Below are 18,570 nucleotides of genomic sequence, written 5' to 3'. Positions count from 1 at the left end.
TCAATTGTGCCTACTATAACTTATACTCACATTCACAAAACAAAAAACAAAAAAACTTATACCCACTTCATCAGACTTTACTTACCATCCAGTCGAAATCTAGGTTACCAAGACCTCATTCCTCTGAGAATCGAATGATTGACACACAAAAAAAAACATTAATGAAGTCTATAAACTATCACTCTTTTTCCTAATTTAGTTGCTAAATTATATAAATATAATAAGCAGTCCATAAAGTATATGAAATCCGTTAAATTAATCACTACAACATATGAAAATCTGTCAATTTTCCTTAAAAAAATAAAATAAAACAGAATATGTCAATTTAGACTTTAGGTCTCACATGTATGTCCCAAAAATCACTGTGACACGTTTTTATTGTGGAATTCATTTAGGAGGTAATAATATTCTCATGTCTGAATTAAATCTCAATCTCACTCCTAATTTTTGGAGACATTATGAATTTATGGGATCAAAACAATCAAATATTACAAGGATACCAAGCAGGGTTATCCAAGCAAAAGCATATTAAGTCCACAAGTGAAAACAAAAAGTATACAGAAGTAACCACTTAATTGGAGATCTCTTAGTTTGATCATTTGTAAAGAATAATTACTTGAGCAAAAAAAAAAAAAAAAGCATATTCTTATTGCCATGTCAAATTGTCAACCTCAAACAATATCTTCCAATAAACTGTTTCTTAAACAGACATTCATCTTTCAATTCTCAAAAGCAAATGGGCTATGTAAGAATACAAGTTTTGGGAATCTTTGTTAAGAGGTCTTTGTCTCTCAAAACTTTCAACATGAATGGATTACAATTGTTCACGTGAATTCAACTCCAACCTTTCAGTTAGTGAATCTAGTTGAAGTAACTGAGCCCCACATTCCACTGATAATAATTATATGAAAATGTATGCAGGATTCACATATCAAAATACATCAAATTTTTAATAGACAGAGCAAATAATTTCATTTAGATAACAACGAATCATTTTAACCTTTTACAGCTCAGTTTATCACATAATCATTTTTATTATTATTTACAAACAACTTCGAATCGGGAATCCATTTACAATTACCTGTCCCCGACGAACATCGATATTAAAGCATCCGGGGAAGAGTATAAGAGTGAGCATCACTATCAGTATATTAGGCGGCAGAAATCACCACCATTTCAGTTCCTCACTGCAGCACAACACAAAAACTGCTGTTCCTATGAGACTTAGTTCCGCGCAATCAATGGGACAAAAAACTCCCAATGACATGTAGTATGGTACAAACATATAAATCTAAGAGTGATCATGCCTTTGACTATAACATTACTTCTTTTGTTCTATGATCCTCAGTAGATTCTTCCTCAAGTTCTTTAATTAGCCTTTCAATCTGCTTTCTATATACCGGCATGAAGTGATCACTGATCATGGTCTGTGAAAGTCTGAGTTTACTATATAAAGACCTTGAAGTTAGAAAAATCCCTATCTTAGTCTCATCCAGCTGACTATCATCCGAACTTGTAGAAGAGGTCGGGCTGCCATCACTTTCAAGCTCGGTGGAATCGGAGTGGAGAGTAACGATGTGCATTATCTTTCCTGGAGGGAAAAATCTGTGAACTTCTTTAGTTTCTAGTGCAGAGCTGTTACGGGTTTGCCCGACTACCTCGGTTTCGGCTGCTTCTTCTTCTTCCCTTATCTCCTTAGCCACGTCAGCCTCCTCGCCTTCAGGTCTGTCATACAGCTCATGCTCTAGTTGTTGCCACAACTCTACTTCACTCATTTGATCCTCGTATCTGTCATGGTCCATCGTGTTCTCACTGAGAAGGAGATCATCGTCCACCTCGGCATCTGCATTACTTTCATTTGCATATTCAATTTCAGATGTCCATTCGTCTACAGATGAAGATACAGGAAGGTTCATGCTCTTGGCGTTTATCCCCTTCCTGGGCGACGAACAAAGAAGTGAATCAGAACTCTCTGCATTGTCAGAGGCTGGAGATCTAGGGGAACTTCCTTCTTCTTTGAAATGAGCACCTGTGGCTCGGCGACGAGGTCCCATGCATGACCAAGAGGTCAAGTTAAGGTTTGGACGTGTCCATGCTGCCTGAGCCATACTCTTGGCCCTTTTCATCACAACCTGCAGTTTTTCAAAATTCAGACAATGAAGTAGAATAAATCTGTATGTGGTTATCGAATAAATATGTAATAGTAACATTTTCTGTATAAACCAGATTGGACGCATCAACCCCACAGTACATGTTATGTCAATGATGATCAAATGCATAAAAATGTAATTACTTTTTTAACAGCTGGATTGCAAAACCAGTATTCGTTCAACACAACAACTAAAAAGGAGGCAATTCTTTTTCTAACAATGCATAGTTTACCACGTTCTACTTCTGAAGACAAGAGGTTGTTGTATGACAACTTGTTGCACAAAAAGGAATTGATGTTATATAACAGAAGGAAGAATACCTGGGTACCATTAGAAACTGGCTGCAACATAGCCCCAGCTCCAGCAACTTTTGCTCTAGCACTGGCAATAGATGGGAGGCGAGAACCCAGTGCTGAGGCAGAACGATAAACAGTACTAAGTATTCTTGTTTGCTCAATCTGATTCCTCAAGTCATTTATCCATGCTGATGCTGTCACCTGAAAATTGAATAAATAATTTTAACTCATGTGGTGCAGAATAGTGATGCAACTAAACCAAAATATGAGAAAAAGACTAATCATTCATATGAATAATCAATCTCTGCACTAGTATGTATCAATGTGACATAAAACAGAGATTACGAAAGCATTCAGCTTTACCTGAAAATACGAGCATTAATATTTTTTGTTTCAAGAGTAAATAGGAGTGAAGTTTAGTGACAAATAAGTGAGAAAAATATCCATGTTCTCTCTTGTTTGGTTTTATAAAGAAAATGGGGAAGGAAAAAAGCTTACGAGACCCATACCGAAGTTTTCTCCACACAAGTCAAGAGAAAACATAAATTTCAAGAAGACAAATTCATATTTTTCAATCTTACCATATATTTATCTCTCTTGCCTTCGTGCAAGGTTCACTTGATTTTTCTCATTTTATCAAGGATGAAAAAGACATTGCATCAATCAGTCATTTTCTTTTAATTTTTCCATCCAATCAAACAAGAAAAGAGAAGAGTCCACTTGTCGTTCCTTCCAACGTCTCTTAATTTTCTCATCTTTTTATTTTCTTACTATCTATTTTTTTCCTCTCCTTTCCTTTTTTCTTTTAACAATATAATTTAACCATAAGAAAAAGCCTCACTCATGAATCACGCTCCTAGTTAATAGAAACCAGCATTGCCAGAGCAGACAAAAATCATTGAATATTGGCTAATAAACTAAGATTACAAAAACATAAGAATCACGACCTCAGTACGCAAGTCATCTACAGATGCAGCTGAAAATGTAGGCACCAAATCAGCTCCATTTATGATAGAAGTAATAAAACTATTGCCTGACTCTGCCAACTCCCATGTCATACAAGCAGCTGCATGATCAAACAAGATATCATTCTCAACAGAATCACTGTAAATAAATATTGGTCACAAAGTGGTCTAGGATACTACCAAAGTATCTTTCAATTTGCAAATAAATGCAGCATTATTTAAACTAGAGAATATAGCGTCTGCAGCAACAAACAACCTGGAGCAAATGTAACACATGTTGTCACAGACAGTTCCTTTTGCTCTCTTAATACATACGTTAGAATTGCTGCTGTGCCTCCACCCAAAGAGTGTCCTACAATCTGCATTGAAGACCTTCAAAAGGTAAGGCATAAAACCAGAGAAATACCGTAGAAACTATTTGAAGCTTAAGATCCTATAAAGATTGATAAAAGCCAGAAAACATAAATTAAATAGCCAAACAGCATATTTACGAAGCACGAATGGAATAATTTCAAAATCTAAGGAAGCAACTTTTATTGTCAAATTCTAGAATCACCGGTTCTCTTATATGATCACAAGCACTACTTATACATGTTTGATCACAATATTAAAATAAAATATAGAGCAAAATGTTATCATTGTATAACAGGACAACTTCTTAAAGGAATTACTTAATCAAAGAACCAGGGGTGGTATGAAAATAAACATTTTTACCTTAACTTCATAGTCTGGGTATTGGCCAAGTGCATCAAGGAGACAAGGTGTTGCAAGCTTTGCAATCCAACGTGCAGCAGCTACCATTCCACAATGAGCATAACCTAAAACCAGATCACTAACACCCCCTTGATGAACTACAGTGTGATGAAATGGTACCACACTTCCGGTAACAGCTGTTAGAGTATCCTTAATACTATGTGTGCCACGAATCAGCAACAAAAAACACCTCATCTTGTGATCAGCTATGATTGTAAAAGCCGGTTTCAAAATCTGCATGACAGATAAACAGACAATTTTACATAAATATTGTTTTTACAAAACAAAATGAAGCTACTGATACGGCAGAAAGTATTACTTATCCATCTGTCCTCACCCCTTAAAAACACACTAAAAAGGAAAGAAAAGAAAAACCCTTCATAGCCCCTAATTACCCCCTTTAATCACATATCTCTCTGTCTATAATAATTCTGAATTTCAACATTCCTTAAAAGAAACCGTATGTAAAGAATTACCAAATCCATAGTCAGCGCAGGATACAGATATTTTAATTTATTGCGTATTCCCAAAACTTAAAATAAGACTTACCCCAGCTTTTGGTTCCCGAAGAAGAACATTCTCATCAGGGTAGCCAGTTTCTTCTAGAAATGAGGGAAAGGGCTTCTTTGAAAAATGCCAACACAGAGTCAGCAAATTTAACAGATACTTAAGTTCAGCGGTAATCTCGGATCCTTTCAGCTGTACACTTTCATTACCACCAAATACACTGTCAACGTGATAGTTCCCCTGAAAAAGTATAACCCAGAAACTGGCATTTAAAACCACAAACTAACATAAATTTTTATGTCTAACTTAAATTAAAGAAATAAAGAATGTAAAAAAAGAGAAAGCATCAAAATCACATAATACAAAGCAATTTTAGATGCCATCACAAAGCTAGTATTCTGTGAATATTGATAGTCTAGTAACTATAAGGTTTCATTTAGATTAGACTGTAAAAAAAAACTGATTTATAATTTTAAATTTGTTTGGTTATTACAGTACAGTGACATTTGAAGTATAATTGTGGGATACATTTGATAAATTACCAGGTACAACTTATCAAATTAAATTTTTAGTCTTGCATGCAGGGACTTCCTGGAAAACCATTAGGCTTTATCTCAAAGTCAGTTTTCTTCACCATGGAAACTACAGCCTACAACTGTGTTACTTACATTAGAATTCATTCTTAAAGGAAATCAATTATGAAAATTTTAACCAAGCAACAATAGAAACGGTAAGGCTTGTCATCAAGGCATAGTGCAAGTGATTTAGCTTGACACACGAAAGAGTTTGAGAAGGAGGTCCAGGGTTCAAACTCTTACTGCTAACATAATAACAACCAACATTTGCTTATTTAAAAACAAAGGAAACTGTAAGGATTAATTTCAGACAACTTGGATTATTTTGGAGGGCACAAAATCGAAGCATACACGGCATAACTATTATACAATAATTGCAACGTGATAATGTATAACAGCAGCAACTGAAATACAGAAATCAATAAATTATAAACTCAAACCACTGCTGTGATGTCAAGAAAGCTTAAAAAATAAAACAGAAACTCAAATGAAATTGCCAATTATTCGTGAGGAGACATAAATATAATATAACTAATAATATTCCTCTCCAAATGTTTGAGTATTTCTTCGAAGACCATAAGTTTTGTATTGAGATGATACAAGTAGGCATTAAATTGGCCTGCCAACCACTCACTTATCCATTAATGTCACTTACACCTAAAAAAGTTCACATAATTCGCTTAGCTTTGGTCAATAGTATACCAGCATCCATTTCTCTCAATCTCTCTTAATTATATTCATCAATGCAAGTGATGTTCAGTTTTTATGTGAATTATGTGAGTAGTACAATATGCGGCCTACAGCTATAACAACTACTAGGCAATTGCTACCTAAAAGACATGAACTATCTTTTGGAATTCAATATGTCCTATGTGGGTGGTACTTAAGTTCGATATATCCTATGCTTCAAAAGTTATTAAGGTTAGTAGTTGCAAACACAAAACTTCGAAGTTTCTCATGCCTTTTTAGTTGCGTAAAACCAGGGCACCAACAAAGAACCAAAATGCGCATTTGTCATTACCTGCCTCTTGAGAAGAAAGCTAATACCAAATGCCAAATCCCCAATAGGCCATTTGCCAAGTGTCTCCGAATACGTAAACCTAAGAGTTTCAGACAATGTTGAAATTGTCTCCAACCATGTAGCAGGGGCTTGAATTAACCTATGAGTAACACGGAACCGCATGTCAGTCGGTGCATCACTACCACTTTCTTCACCATCTTCATCAACTGTGGTTTGAGTCTGCAATTTCCTATTCAACGTATAGTATAAAAGAGCTGCTGCACCTGCTGCAGTAGCCATTGTTGCAGTTGCCATGATTAACCTCTCCCTATAAAAAAAAATCCCAAAATTACGAAAATTCAAAATCAAAACTTTGTTTCAAAAAATCCACAACAGATAACAGTGAAAATTTCCCAAATTCTCAATTTATCCAACTTCAAATTTCAAAATCTTCATTTTCAATTCAATTATAAATCAAAACAAAAACCCACCAAAAAAATTCCATCTTTTTACCATTTTAAGGTATAAATCAACTATTAAGCTCAAATTATAATGATGAGAGAAAATAAACAACAAAAATAATAAAAATTTGATGTAAAATTTCGATTTTTACGTTAAAATTCGACAATTTTAGATGGGAATTGAACTGAAGCATTGAACAGAGAATCACTCGATTAATCAATTAAGAAAAAAATTGAAAAAAAATGAGAAAAAAAGGAACCTGACGAACATGAAGAAACATTGAAACCCTAAAAACCCTAAAATTCAAAAATTAGGGAAAAACGAAAAGAGAAATGAAGAAACCTGATTGATGAATTGGAGGAAGTTGAAAATGGCAAAAATTAGACTTTGTTTAAACGGAAACAGAGATTATACCTCAAGCATATGTTTCTGTTTATTTTTTCTGTTACAAAATTGATAATTATGATTATACTCGTAGTTATGATAATTAGATTATATTATTATCATTACTTCAAAAAAAAATAGATTAGATTATTATCATTATTATATAATATGATAATAATTAGATTATATTATTTTTTATTATATGAAAATGATAACTTGTGCCCTTGGGGCATAAGTTAAGAAACCAAATGTAGAGATTTTTTTTGAAACTTGTGCATTCAATGTCTTAAAAGTTACAAAAGTTATACTTTCAATATAAATTTTATTTTGGGGAATTAGTCACTTTAGTCCCTGAATGGGGAACGATTCGTCAATTTAGTCCCTGAATGCAGATAAATTGCAAAATAGTCCCTGAATGTAGACTTTGTTAGTCAATTTAGTCCCTGAATGCAGACTCCGTTAGTCAATTTAGTCCCTGAATGTAGACTTCGTTATTCACTTTAGTCCCTGAAATTGACCATGCAGGGACTGTTTTGCATATTATCTGCATTCAGGGACTAAATTGACGAATCGTTCCCCATTCAGGGACTAAAGTGACTAATTCCCCTTTTATTTTTAATTTTCAATTTAAACTCCTTAACTTGTGCCCTTAGGGCACAAGTTAACATGACCCTTTATTATAATAACATAATACTAGTACCTTTGTAAAGTTTAGTCAAAAAAGAAAAAAGAAACTTGGTCAGAAAAAACAACTTTATAAAGTTTACTTTGAATTGAATTTGGATGTAGGAAGGAATAATATAACATTTAATTAATTCCTTAAAAAAAACATTTAATTAATATAGGTTTTTTTGATATAAAAATTAATATAATGTTTTTTTACAATATTTTATAAAGATTAATATAGTTTTTTATTTGACATTTTAACACCTTGATGGACACGTGGAGGGTGGGGAGGAGCAAGTAGAAGATGAAATCGGGTACCTTAGTCCACAAGTTATCTTACAATTTTGTGCTCAAAGATTTCCTTTTTTGGAGCAATTCAAAGGTTGTTATATTTTATTTTAAATTGAAAAAATAATAATATCATATTTACTTACATCCTCTACCATGCTGACCAAAATAAGTAGGTACACCAACACCTCACAAGATCATTGCCATTTGCCACGTGCTAAGAAGAATGAATTCTTTTTATTCCTTCCCTCAAAGTTAACTCACGCTTTGCATTTTTTAACATGAGTAAGATTGGTTCAATCACTTTTTAATCCGGTTTAACCAATCTTAAAAATGTCAGCGTGAGTTAACTCACGCTAAAAATGTCGAACGTAGGTTAACTCGCACTGAATTAAAGGAATGAGCGCTAAAAATGTCAAACGTAGGTTAACTCGTGCTGAATTAAAGGAATGAGCAATTTTGAAAGAGAGAAGAGCATTGCTCAAAAAAAAAAAAAAAGAGAGAGGAGCAATTTTCAAGAAGAATAAGGAGAGAATGGAAAGAAGCCCATGTTTTGGAAAACAAATATAGTAACAACATTAATTTTTTTCCCTTTAAAAAAAATTCATTTTACACACGCTTTTTAACGTTCAATATCTTATGGGATGATAGTCATTTTGGTCCTTGATTGTGTAACAAGTAATCATAATAGTCTCACAATGTATCAAATTTCAAAATAGTCCCTGATTATACACTTCGTTAATCAAAATAGTATCTGACGTCAAAATAATCCCTCAATACCAACATTAACTCTTTTTATATAGGGATTGAGATAGTAAGTAATTACTTATAAGAAATGATACGATAATAAGTATATTGAGGGACCAATATGACAATATATTAACGAAACATTTTAACATATGAGACTATTTTGAATAATATAGTGTACAATCAATGACTATTTTGATATTACGATATGTTGAGGGACTATTATGGTTACTTCTTAAACATTCATGAATCAAAATGACTATTACCCCAAATCTTATTGAATGAAATACATTTGAGTACATCACTTTGAGAAATAATTCTATATAAAGTGGCGAGTCTCACGTTTATTTCATCTAATAAGAGATTGATTGTTAGAAATGATGTGTTAAAATGAATGTTGCTAGTATTACTTTTGAAAAATATTTATCACAAACATTTGAACCCACTGTGTGAGCATAAACAAATAAAATTACATATCATTTCATTGTTTCAAATATACATGTTATTAAAAAAAATATCTCTATATTTTTTTTTTAAATACGAGTGTGTTAAACTAAACTAATCAAATGGTTCTCTAAAAAATATGGTTGTTTCCATCCAAAAGAATGTGTTGCAAAGTTTGTGTTAAAATGTATGTTATTAGCATTACTCTTCTAACTAGTCATAAAAAAATCAAACTTGAAGTACTTTGTAGAATAATTTTTAATTTTCATCTATTATAAAGAGTGTTACTCCACACATGACAAATTAATTTTGTAAAGATGAGTCACACATAATATAAGAATTTAAAATAGAATAGGCTTCTACATTTGTATATGTAGCCAAAATGAATATGAAATAGGGTCCAAACAAAGGAGTCAAAATGAGTATTCAATAAAGATGAGTACAAAGAGAGATGGTGAATGATGGAGTCTTTTCTTACCTTCTATCTTGCTTCCTCCGTCTCGGAATATCTGACCCATTTTTTAAAAAAGAGTGTCCCAAAATAACTGAGTCATTTCAATTTTCAATACAACTTTCATCATTCCCAATACAATATAACTCTAATTAATATTACTTTCATCATTCCCAATATAATATATTCCACTTTCCCCTTTATTTATACATTTTTCTTAATCTGTGTGAAAAACCAGACTGGCTCAGATAAAACGGGACGGAGGGAGTAGAAGAAGAGAACAAAACAATTAGCAAATCATAGCTAATAATTACACTTAACACTCTATTATTTCATCTTTGTTCTTACTTTATTTCCCCAGGTTAGAGATTTTTCCCTCAATTAAAGCACTTTAGATAATACAACAGGGCCAGCTAGCAAATAGCAGTAATTTAAAAAAGGATTAACATCCGAATGGTTTACCAATCCACCTTAAACGTGACATCTAATTTGATAATAGATCTAGATGTATGACATGAGAACTTATTTTGATAGCACTTTTTTGAACACATAAATGCAATGTCATATTCAAACCCGACATTTGAGTCCATAATAATACTTGAATCAAAATATAACGTATAATGAATTAATTTGAGTAACATCAATGAAACTTTTTTTTTAAAAGAAAAAAATCAATAAAACTTAGAGACATATTAATAATATTTAAATGAAGCTGCGATTTTGCGATCATATCTGTGTTATTTTGCTATATGATTTAGAAGTTCCGTCTTTCTTATTTTCTTCATAAGTTAATTTAGCACATATCATCATAATAATTCAAACTTTGGAAAGGGAGGGGGCTACATCATAGATAGAGAAATAAAAATTTGCTCTATGGTTCATAGTAAAAGGAATATTATTAAAAAATTCAAAACATGAGGGACTAATCTTGAAGCATAGTATGTTACACAAGAACTGGAATCCAATAGCAAAATACACCAAAAAAGCATTACCTACACTAAGGTCTATGGTTGTATACAGACAAACTAGTAACTATATTCTTACGACCCTCCACACCCACCTCCTCCACACCCACCTCCTCCACATCCACCGCCACCACCTCCACACCCTCCACCTCCACAACCTCCTCCACCGCCTCCATCATGATGGCCTCCACAACCACCGCCAGTAGAAGCCACAACACTAGTCATAATAAACATGTCATCGTACTTAGGAGCACTAGAACTACCATTATATTTGACATCTCTAGCTTTAGACACTTGCACACCATCCTTCTTAGTCTCTTTTGTTTTTGATGCATCATGAACTGTTATTATTGATGCACCATGAACTTCTTCATCCTTCTTCTTAGGAACCTCTTTTATTTTTGATGCAGCGCCATTTATGTATTCTTTATCGCTTTTCTTTTCACTAGGTTTGGAGCAGCAACTTCCCATATTATAGAAAACTTTTATGAGAAAAGAAATTGTATTGTGTGATTTGCACAAAGTCGTGGTATAAATATACAAGTGAGATAACAAACTACCGTAACAAACTTTGTCAAATGAAAAAAAAAAAACTACCGTAACAAACCGAAGTACAAGGTGCATTTGAATCTATCTTTATATTTGCTACATTTGCTAACAAAATCTCTAGATTCCGTTTGCTAATAAATCTCTAAATAAAATTGTATATTATATTTGTTACATTGTTTTTATTTTTAAGGAATATTTGTTATGTCATTGAAAAAGATAAGTATAGTTTGTTTTTTTTAACAAGATTAGCATAGTTTGTTACAATATGAAAGTGTAAAATATTTATACATATAATTTGAATCAAAATAAAAATAATTTTAATTAAAATCAAAATTTTCTAAAACTAGGAAAACATTACTAATGTCAGCCCATCAGAAGCTTTTTGTCAGGTCGTTAAGATTTGAACTTTGGTTTGTTAACACTTTATTGTCTATGTATATTTAGTTTACATCTAGCTATTTTGATCATTTGTACAAATTTCAATAGATGGATGGGAAATGTCCTAATGCATCATCATTTTGATTGTACTATGGCTATTTTAGCATTTCAATGAATAAAGCTTATTTTTTTCGTCAAAAATATAAAATAAATAGTGCCTGATAGCAATAATAATTTATAACAATATATAAAGGGAATACATGAATTTTTTAGGCTCTATTTTTCATTATTCCCGTTGTACCCTTAAACAGATTTGCTTTTAAAAATGTTTATTGAAAAAGATAAGAATTTTTATTATAAATTTTTGTCGAGGGGTTTTTTATATTTGTTATATTATTTGTAAAAGATAAACATAGTTTGTTACTATTTTAAAGTCACAAACATCTAGACATACAATTTTAATCAAAATTTCAATAAGCATTACTTATAATTTACATATGTTAACACAAATTAAAAAAACACACAGATGGAAACTTCACGTTAGCGTAATTAAAGTAGCAGACTGATGGGTACGAAGTGCCCATCTTAACTAGGAACAACAATGTAAAATAAAATAAGAAAAATATTTTCACTAGAATAATGGCACCTCCAACAACTATGGTAGGTCTTTCAAAAAAAAAAACAACTATGGTAGCTCCTTTCAAAAAAAAAAAAAAACAACTATGGTAGCTAAGAGAACAAGTCAATTTGCTCCTCAACTAAGTGTTATGAAAACCAGGAAAGTTTACCCTATACCCGTTTGTACCTTCACCCCTACATATTATTAATAATTTCAAAACTATCCTTTTTACCATTTAATTTGTTACATCTTTAGTTTCACCCCTACATTCAACATTTTCAAATTCAACATGAGTTCACCCCCTATATGTAATTTTCCGAAATTCAACATTGAATTCCACCCCTAAATAAATTTCACGAGATGTACCAAAGGTGAACAAATCACAATAAAATTGAAGAAAATGATCCTCACATGCATTTCTCTCTTCAAATTGCCATTTTCCCCTTTGATCACTCAACTTGTGGATCGGTTTCCAGGTAGATCTAAAAAATAAAAAAAAATAAAAACGAAAAAAAATGGAAAATAATGATGAAGTTTTCCAGTAGATCTAAGAAACAGGAAACACGAGGTTTAATTTCCCACAAGATCACGCAGACCGGATCTCATTCGATTGAGTTTACATAAGTTATCCATAAACAAGTTTAACATCGGAGGGAGTGGTTATGGTGCATAAGAAGATCCTTATGCACCGTGCATAATTGCTTTTTACACCCAACATAATTGTTTTCTACACCCCAAGTAAGCTCACTATAAAATCTAATTATTTGTGGGCCTAATAAAGTCCCATATTATAATTTTTTAAAACTGCTTTCTACACCCAACTTATTAGGATCACTTTTTTAAAACCGCTTATTCAAAATAGCTTATTTATGCAAAACAGCTTATTTGTTCAAAACAGCTTATTCAAAACAGTTTATTTATACAAAACAGCTTATTCTGATTTCATTTTAAAAAACAACTTATTCAAAACAACTTATATATGCAAAACAACATATTTATGCAAAACAACTTATTCAAAACAGCTTATTTATGCAAAACAGCTTATTCGAAACAACTTATTTATACAAAATAGCTTATTTGTGCAAAACAGCTTATTCAAAACAACTCATTTATACAAAACAGCTTATTTGTGCAAAACAGCTTATTCAAAACAGCTTATTTATACAAAACAACTTATTCCGATTTCATTTTAAAAAACAACTTATTCAAAACAACTTATTTATGCAAAACAACATATTTATGCAAAACAACTTATTCAAAACAGCTTATTTATGCAAAACAGCTTATTCGAAACAACTTATTTATACAAAATAGCTTATTTGTGCAAAACAGCTTATTCAAAACAACTCATTTATAAAAAAAACAGCTTATTTGTGCAAAACAGCTTATTCAAAACAGCTTATTTATACAAAACAACTTATTCCGATTTCATTTTAAAAAACAACTTATTGAAAACAACTTATTTATGCAAAACAACATATTTATGCAAAACAACATATTTATGCAAAACAACTTATTCAAAACAGCTTATTTATGCAAAACAGCTTATTCGAAACAACTTATTTATACAAAATAGCTTATTTGTGCAAAACAGCTTATTCAAAACAACTCATTTATACAAAACAGCTTATTTGTGCAAAACAGCTTATTCAAAACATCTTATTTATACAAAACAGCTTATTCCGATTTCATTTTAAAAAACAACTTATTCAAAACAACTTATTTATGCAAAACAACATATTTATGCAAAACAACTTATTCAAAACAACTTATTTATGCAAAACAGCTTATTCGAAACAACTTATTTATACAAAATAGCTTATTTGTGCAAAACAGCTTATTCAAAACAACTCATTTATACAAAACAGCTTATTTGTGCAAAACAGCTTATTCAAAACAGCTTATTTATACAAAACAGCTTATTCCGATTTCATTTTAAAAAACAACTTATTCAAAACAACTTATTTATTCAAAACAACATATTTATGCAAAACAACTTATTCAAAACAGCTTATTTATGCAAAACAGCTTATTCGAAACAACTTATTTATACAAAATAGCTTATTTGTGCAAAACAGCTTATTCAAAACAACTCATTTATACAAAACAGCTTATTTGTGCAAAACAGCTTATTCAAAACAACTTATTTATACAAAACAGCTTATTCCGATTTCATTTTAAAAAACAACTTATTCAAAACAACTTATTTATTCAAAACAACATATTTATACAAAACAACTTATTCAAAACAGCTTATTTATGCAAAACAGCTTATTCGAAACAACTTATTTATAAAAAATAGCTTATTTGTGCAAAACAACTTATTCAAAACAACTCATTTATACAAAACAGCTTATTTGTGCAAAACAACTTATTCAAAACAGCTTATTTATACAAAACAGCTTATTCGAAACAACTTATTCATACAAAATAGCTTATTTGTGCAAAACAGCTTATTCAAAACAACTTATTTATACAAAACAGCTTATTTGTGCAAAACAGCTATTTTGCACAAAATAAGCTGTTTTGAATAAGCTTTTTATGAGTTAGATAGAGAAATGAGTATGGATTATGAGTTTCTTTACTGGAACGTTGTTTAACACTGAAATTATTATTGAAACCATAATTACGGTTTATTGGTTTTGATAATCATGTATGTGAAACCAAGATAATTGTGTAATGGTTTTTAATGAAATTATTATTGTTAGATGGTTTTGAATAATGATTAAGATGTTATACACTGAAATTATTACTGAAACCATAATTATGGTTTAATGGTTTTGATAGTCTTCTATGAGAAACCAAAATAATTATCTAATGGTTTTGTTATGGCTATGGTTTCTGTGAGTTGGTTTCAAAACCATTTTGCTGTGGAAATGGTTTCTGTGAGTTGTACTCCAAAACCATTTTGCAGTGAAAATGGTTTCCGTGAGTTGGTCTCCAAAACCATTTTGCTGTCGAAATGGTTTCTGTGAGTTGTACTCCAAAACCATTATATGTACTTAATGGTTTTGAATTTTCTGTGAAAATGGTTTTGAATTTTCAGTTCTGTTCTGTGAGTTGTACTCCAAAACCATTGTCATCATTCAGTTCTGTGAGTTGTACTCCAAAACCATTTTGCTGTGAAAATGGTTTATGTGAGTTGTACTCCAAAACCATTAGATGTACTTAATGGTTTTCTTTGAAAATAACACTCATCACGCAAATAATTTTCCAGATAAACTCAAAACCTAACACGAATCCATTCACAATAACACTCATCACGCAAATAATTTTCCAGATTCATATAGCAACAACATCCAAACTGTTTTTAGAAACTGTTTTTAGAAATAATTCAAGACATTATTGTGAAAAGAAATGTTAGAAACACTCTCATTCTAACACTTTTCTTAACACTCCTTTCTTGTTAGTTGAAACTCCTATGATACAGTGGTAGAAAGAGAGTCCAGTCCGTCCATAACCGTAAATGAAAGCCTCAACAACCATTAGACAATTATTTTGGTTTCTCATAGAAGACTATCAAAACCATTAAACCATAATTATGGTTTCGGTAATAATTTCAGTGTATAACATCTTAATCATTATTCAAAACCATCTAACAATAATAATTTCATTAAAAATCATTACACATTTATCTTGGTTTCACATACATGATTATCAAAACCATTAAACCATAATTATGGTTTCAGTAATAATTGCAGTGTATAACATGTTAAACAACGTTCCAGTAAAGAAACTCATAATCCATACTCATTTCTCTCTCTAACTCATAAAAAGCTTATTCAAAACAGCTTATTTTGTGCAAAATAGCTGTTTTGCACAAATAAGCTGTTTTGTATAAATAAGTTGTTTTGAATAAGCTGTTTTGCACAAATAAGCTATTTTATATAAATAAGTTGTTTCAAATAAGTTGTTTTGTATAAATAAGCTGTTTTGAATAAGCTGTTTTGCACAAATAAGCTGTTTTGTATAAATAAGTTGTTTTGAATAAGCTCTTTTGCACAAATAAGCTATTTTGTATAAATAAGTTGTTTCGAATAAGCTGTTTTGCATAAATAAGCTGTTTTGAATAAGTTGTTTTGCATAAATATGTTGTTTTGCATATATAAGTTGTTTTGAATAAGTTGTTTTTTAAAATGAAATTGGAATAAGCTGTTTTGTATAAATAAGTTGTTTTGCACAAATAAGCTGTTTCGTATAAATAAGTTGTTTTGAATAAGCTGTTTTGCACAAATAAGCTATTTTGTATAAATAAGTTGTTTCGAATAAGCTGTTTTGCATAAATAAGCCGTTTTGAATAAGTTGTTTTTGCATAAATATGTTGTTTTGCATAAATAAGTTGTTTTGAATAAGTTGTTTTTTAAAATGAAATCGGAATAAGTTGTTTTGTATAAATAAGCTGTTTTGAATAAGCTGTTTTGCACAAATAAGTTGTTTTGTATAAATAAGTTGTTTTGAATAAGCTGTTTTGCACAAATAAGCTATTTTGTATAAATAAGTTGTTTCGAATAAGCAGTTTTGTATAAATAAGCTGTTTTGAATAAGCTGTTTTGCACAAATACGCTGTTTTGTATAAATAAGTTGTTTCGAATAAGCTGTTTTGCATAAATAAACTGTTTTGAATAAGTTGTTTTGCATAAATATGTTGTTTTGCATAAATAAGTTGTTTTGAATAAGTTGTTTTTAAAATGAAATCGGAATAAGCTGTTTTGTATAAATAAGCTGTTTTGAATAAGCTGTTTTGCACAAATAAGCTGTTTTGTATAAATAAGTTGTTTTGAATAAGCTGTTTTGCACAAATAAGCTCTTGTATAAATAAGTTGTTTCGAATAAGCTGTTTTGCATAAATAAGATGTTTTGAATAAGTTGTTTTGCATAAATATGTTGTTTTGCATAAATAAGTTGTTTTGAATAAGTTGTTTTTTAAAATGAAATTGGAATACGTTGTTTTGTATAAATAAGCTGTTTTGAATAAGCTGTTTTGCACAAATAAGCTGTTTTGTATAAATAAGTTGTTTTGAATAAGTTGTTTTGCACAAATAAGCTATTTTGTATAAATAAGTTGTTTCGAATAAGCTGTTTTGCATAAATTAGCTGTTTTGAATAAGTTGTTTTGCATAAATAAGTTGTTTTGCATAAATAAGTTGTTTTGAATAAGTTGTTTTTTAAAATAAAATCGGAATAAGCTGTTTTGTATAAATAAGCTGTTTTGAACAAATAAGCTGTTTTGCATAAATAAGTTGTTTTGAATAAGCGGTTTTAAAAAAAGTGATCCTAATAAGTTGTTTCGAATAAGCTGTTTTGCATAAATAAGCTATTTTGAATAAGTTGGTTTTTAAAATTAATCGGAATAAGCTGTTTTGCATAAATAAGTTGTTTTGAATAAGCGGTTTTTAAAAAATCATTCTAAATAAGTTGTTTTGCATAAATAAACTATTTCGAATAATATGGTGCTTTATTAGGCCCACAAACAAATAGATTTTATAGTAGACCCAAATAATTCTTTTCACTTGGGGTGTAGAAAGCAATTATGTTGGGTGTAGAAAACAATTATGCACGGTGCATAAGGATCTCCTTATGCACGATAACTTTTGCCAACATCGGAAACCTTGAAAATTGTTTTCCAAAAATGATCATGAACATGCTCTCTCTGTCTCTCTCCCTATCTGAACCGAAAAGGTGCAAAACAATTATGTTGAACAAATGACAAAAAATTAAGGGTTTCACTTTATATAAAAGGGTAAAATGGACAGTTTAGGTAAAATGTTGGGGTGAAGGTATAAATGTAAGGGTATAGGGTAATATTTCCTGAAAACCATTATTGATGATTTTATCCATCGCATTAAAGAGACTTTTGGGCTTAGGCCCTTTTCAATACAAAAAAAATAAAGTTTAATAAATGATTTCCATGTACAACATTTGATATCAATCTTGCTGATAGTATCTGACATTATAATTTCATTTTTTTATTTTTTACTAGCACTATCAACATTGCCTTGCCCGGTAAGCATTATGATGTACCCTCAGAAAAGGAAATTGAGGTCAATTAATTAAACTATTCCTCACTTTTATTTTTTTGATGAGTTTGCATGCTTCTTCCCTAACTACATGTTTTCAATAAACAAGATTTTATTAAACAATGAAATGAATCTAGGAAGATAATAAGAGAAATATTTTCACTGATTTCATGGTTAAGAATGTAAATATCAGTAAAGTAGATGATTCTATGATGATCAATGAAATAGTAGCACCTACAGCAGCAATGATAGCTAAGAGAACATGACAGTCTGTGCCTCAGCCATTCTTGATGTTATATTTGTCCCAACAGCTACAGTTTTCCCTTCTTAATGTAACAGCATGATTAATCTCCA

At 30.8% G+C, this 18,570-nt stretch overlaps 1 protein-coding gene across 1 annotated transcript; it reads right to left on the bottom strand.

Annotated features, from left to right (window-relative positions):
* Positions 1-946: 946 nt before the first annotated feature.
* LOC146897339 (Alpha/Beta hydrolase fold-containing protein) lies at positions 947-7,090 on the bottom strand. Its single transcript, XM_085733658.1, has 8 exons — positions 7,051-7,090; positions 6,268-6,574; positions 4,714-4,911; positions 4,126-4,398; positions 3,668-3,770; positions 3,394-3,512; positions 2,471-2,647; positions 947-2,132 (listed from the first exon to the last, which is right to left on the bottom strand). The coding sequence occupies exons 2-8, from the start codon at positions 6,559-6,561 to the stop codon at positions 1,314-1,316; spliced, it is 1,983 nt and encodes a 660-aa protein (XP_085589784.1). The 5' UTR covers positions 6,562-6,574; positions 7,051-7,090; the 3' UTR covers positions 947-1,313.
* Positions 7,091-18,570: the final 11,480 nt, after the last annotated feature.

This window comes from Medicago sativa, chromosome 8 (genome assembly GCF_051527215.1).
Source record: "Medicago sativa cultivar Bolivia chromosome 8, Bolivia_mono, whole genome shotgun sequence".
NCBI lineage: Eukaryota > Viridiplantae > Streptophyta > Magnoliopsida > Fabales > Fabaceae > Medicago > Medicago sativa.
This window is presented reverse-complemented; position numbering and strand designations above follow the sequence as displayed.

What these genes read in the sequence shown, in the direction of transcription:
- LOC146897339 (XM_085733658.1), bottom strand. Translation starts at nt 6,561, where the DNA reads ATGGCAACTGCAACAATGGCTACTGCAGCAGGTGCAGCAGCTCTTTTA. An exon ending in GCTTTCTTCTCAAGAGGCAG is followed by an intron (nt 4,912 to 6,267) that starts GTAATGACAAAT and finishes ATACTTTTTCAG; the next exon opens with GGGAACTATCACGTTGACAG. An exon ending in TTCGGGAACCAAAAGCTGGG is followed by an intron (nt 4,399 to 4,713) that starts GTAAGTCTTATT and finishes TCTGTCATGCAG; the next exon opens with ATTTTGAAACCGGCTTTTAC.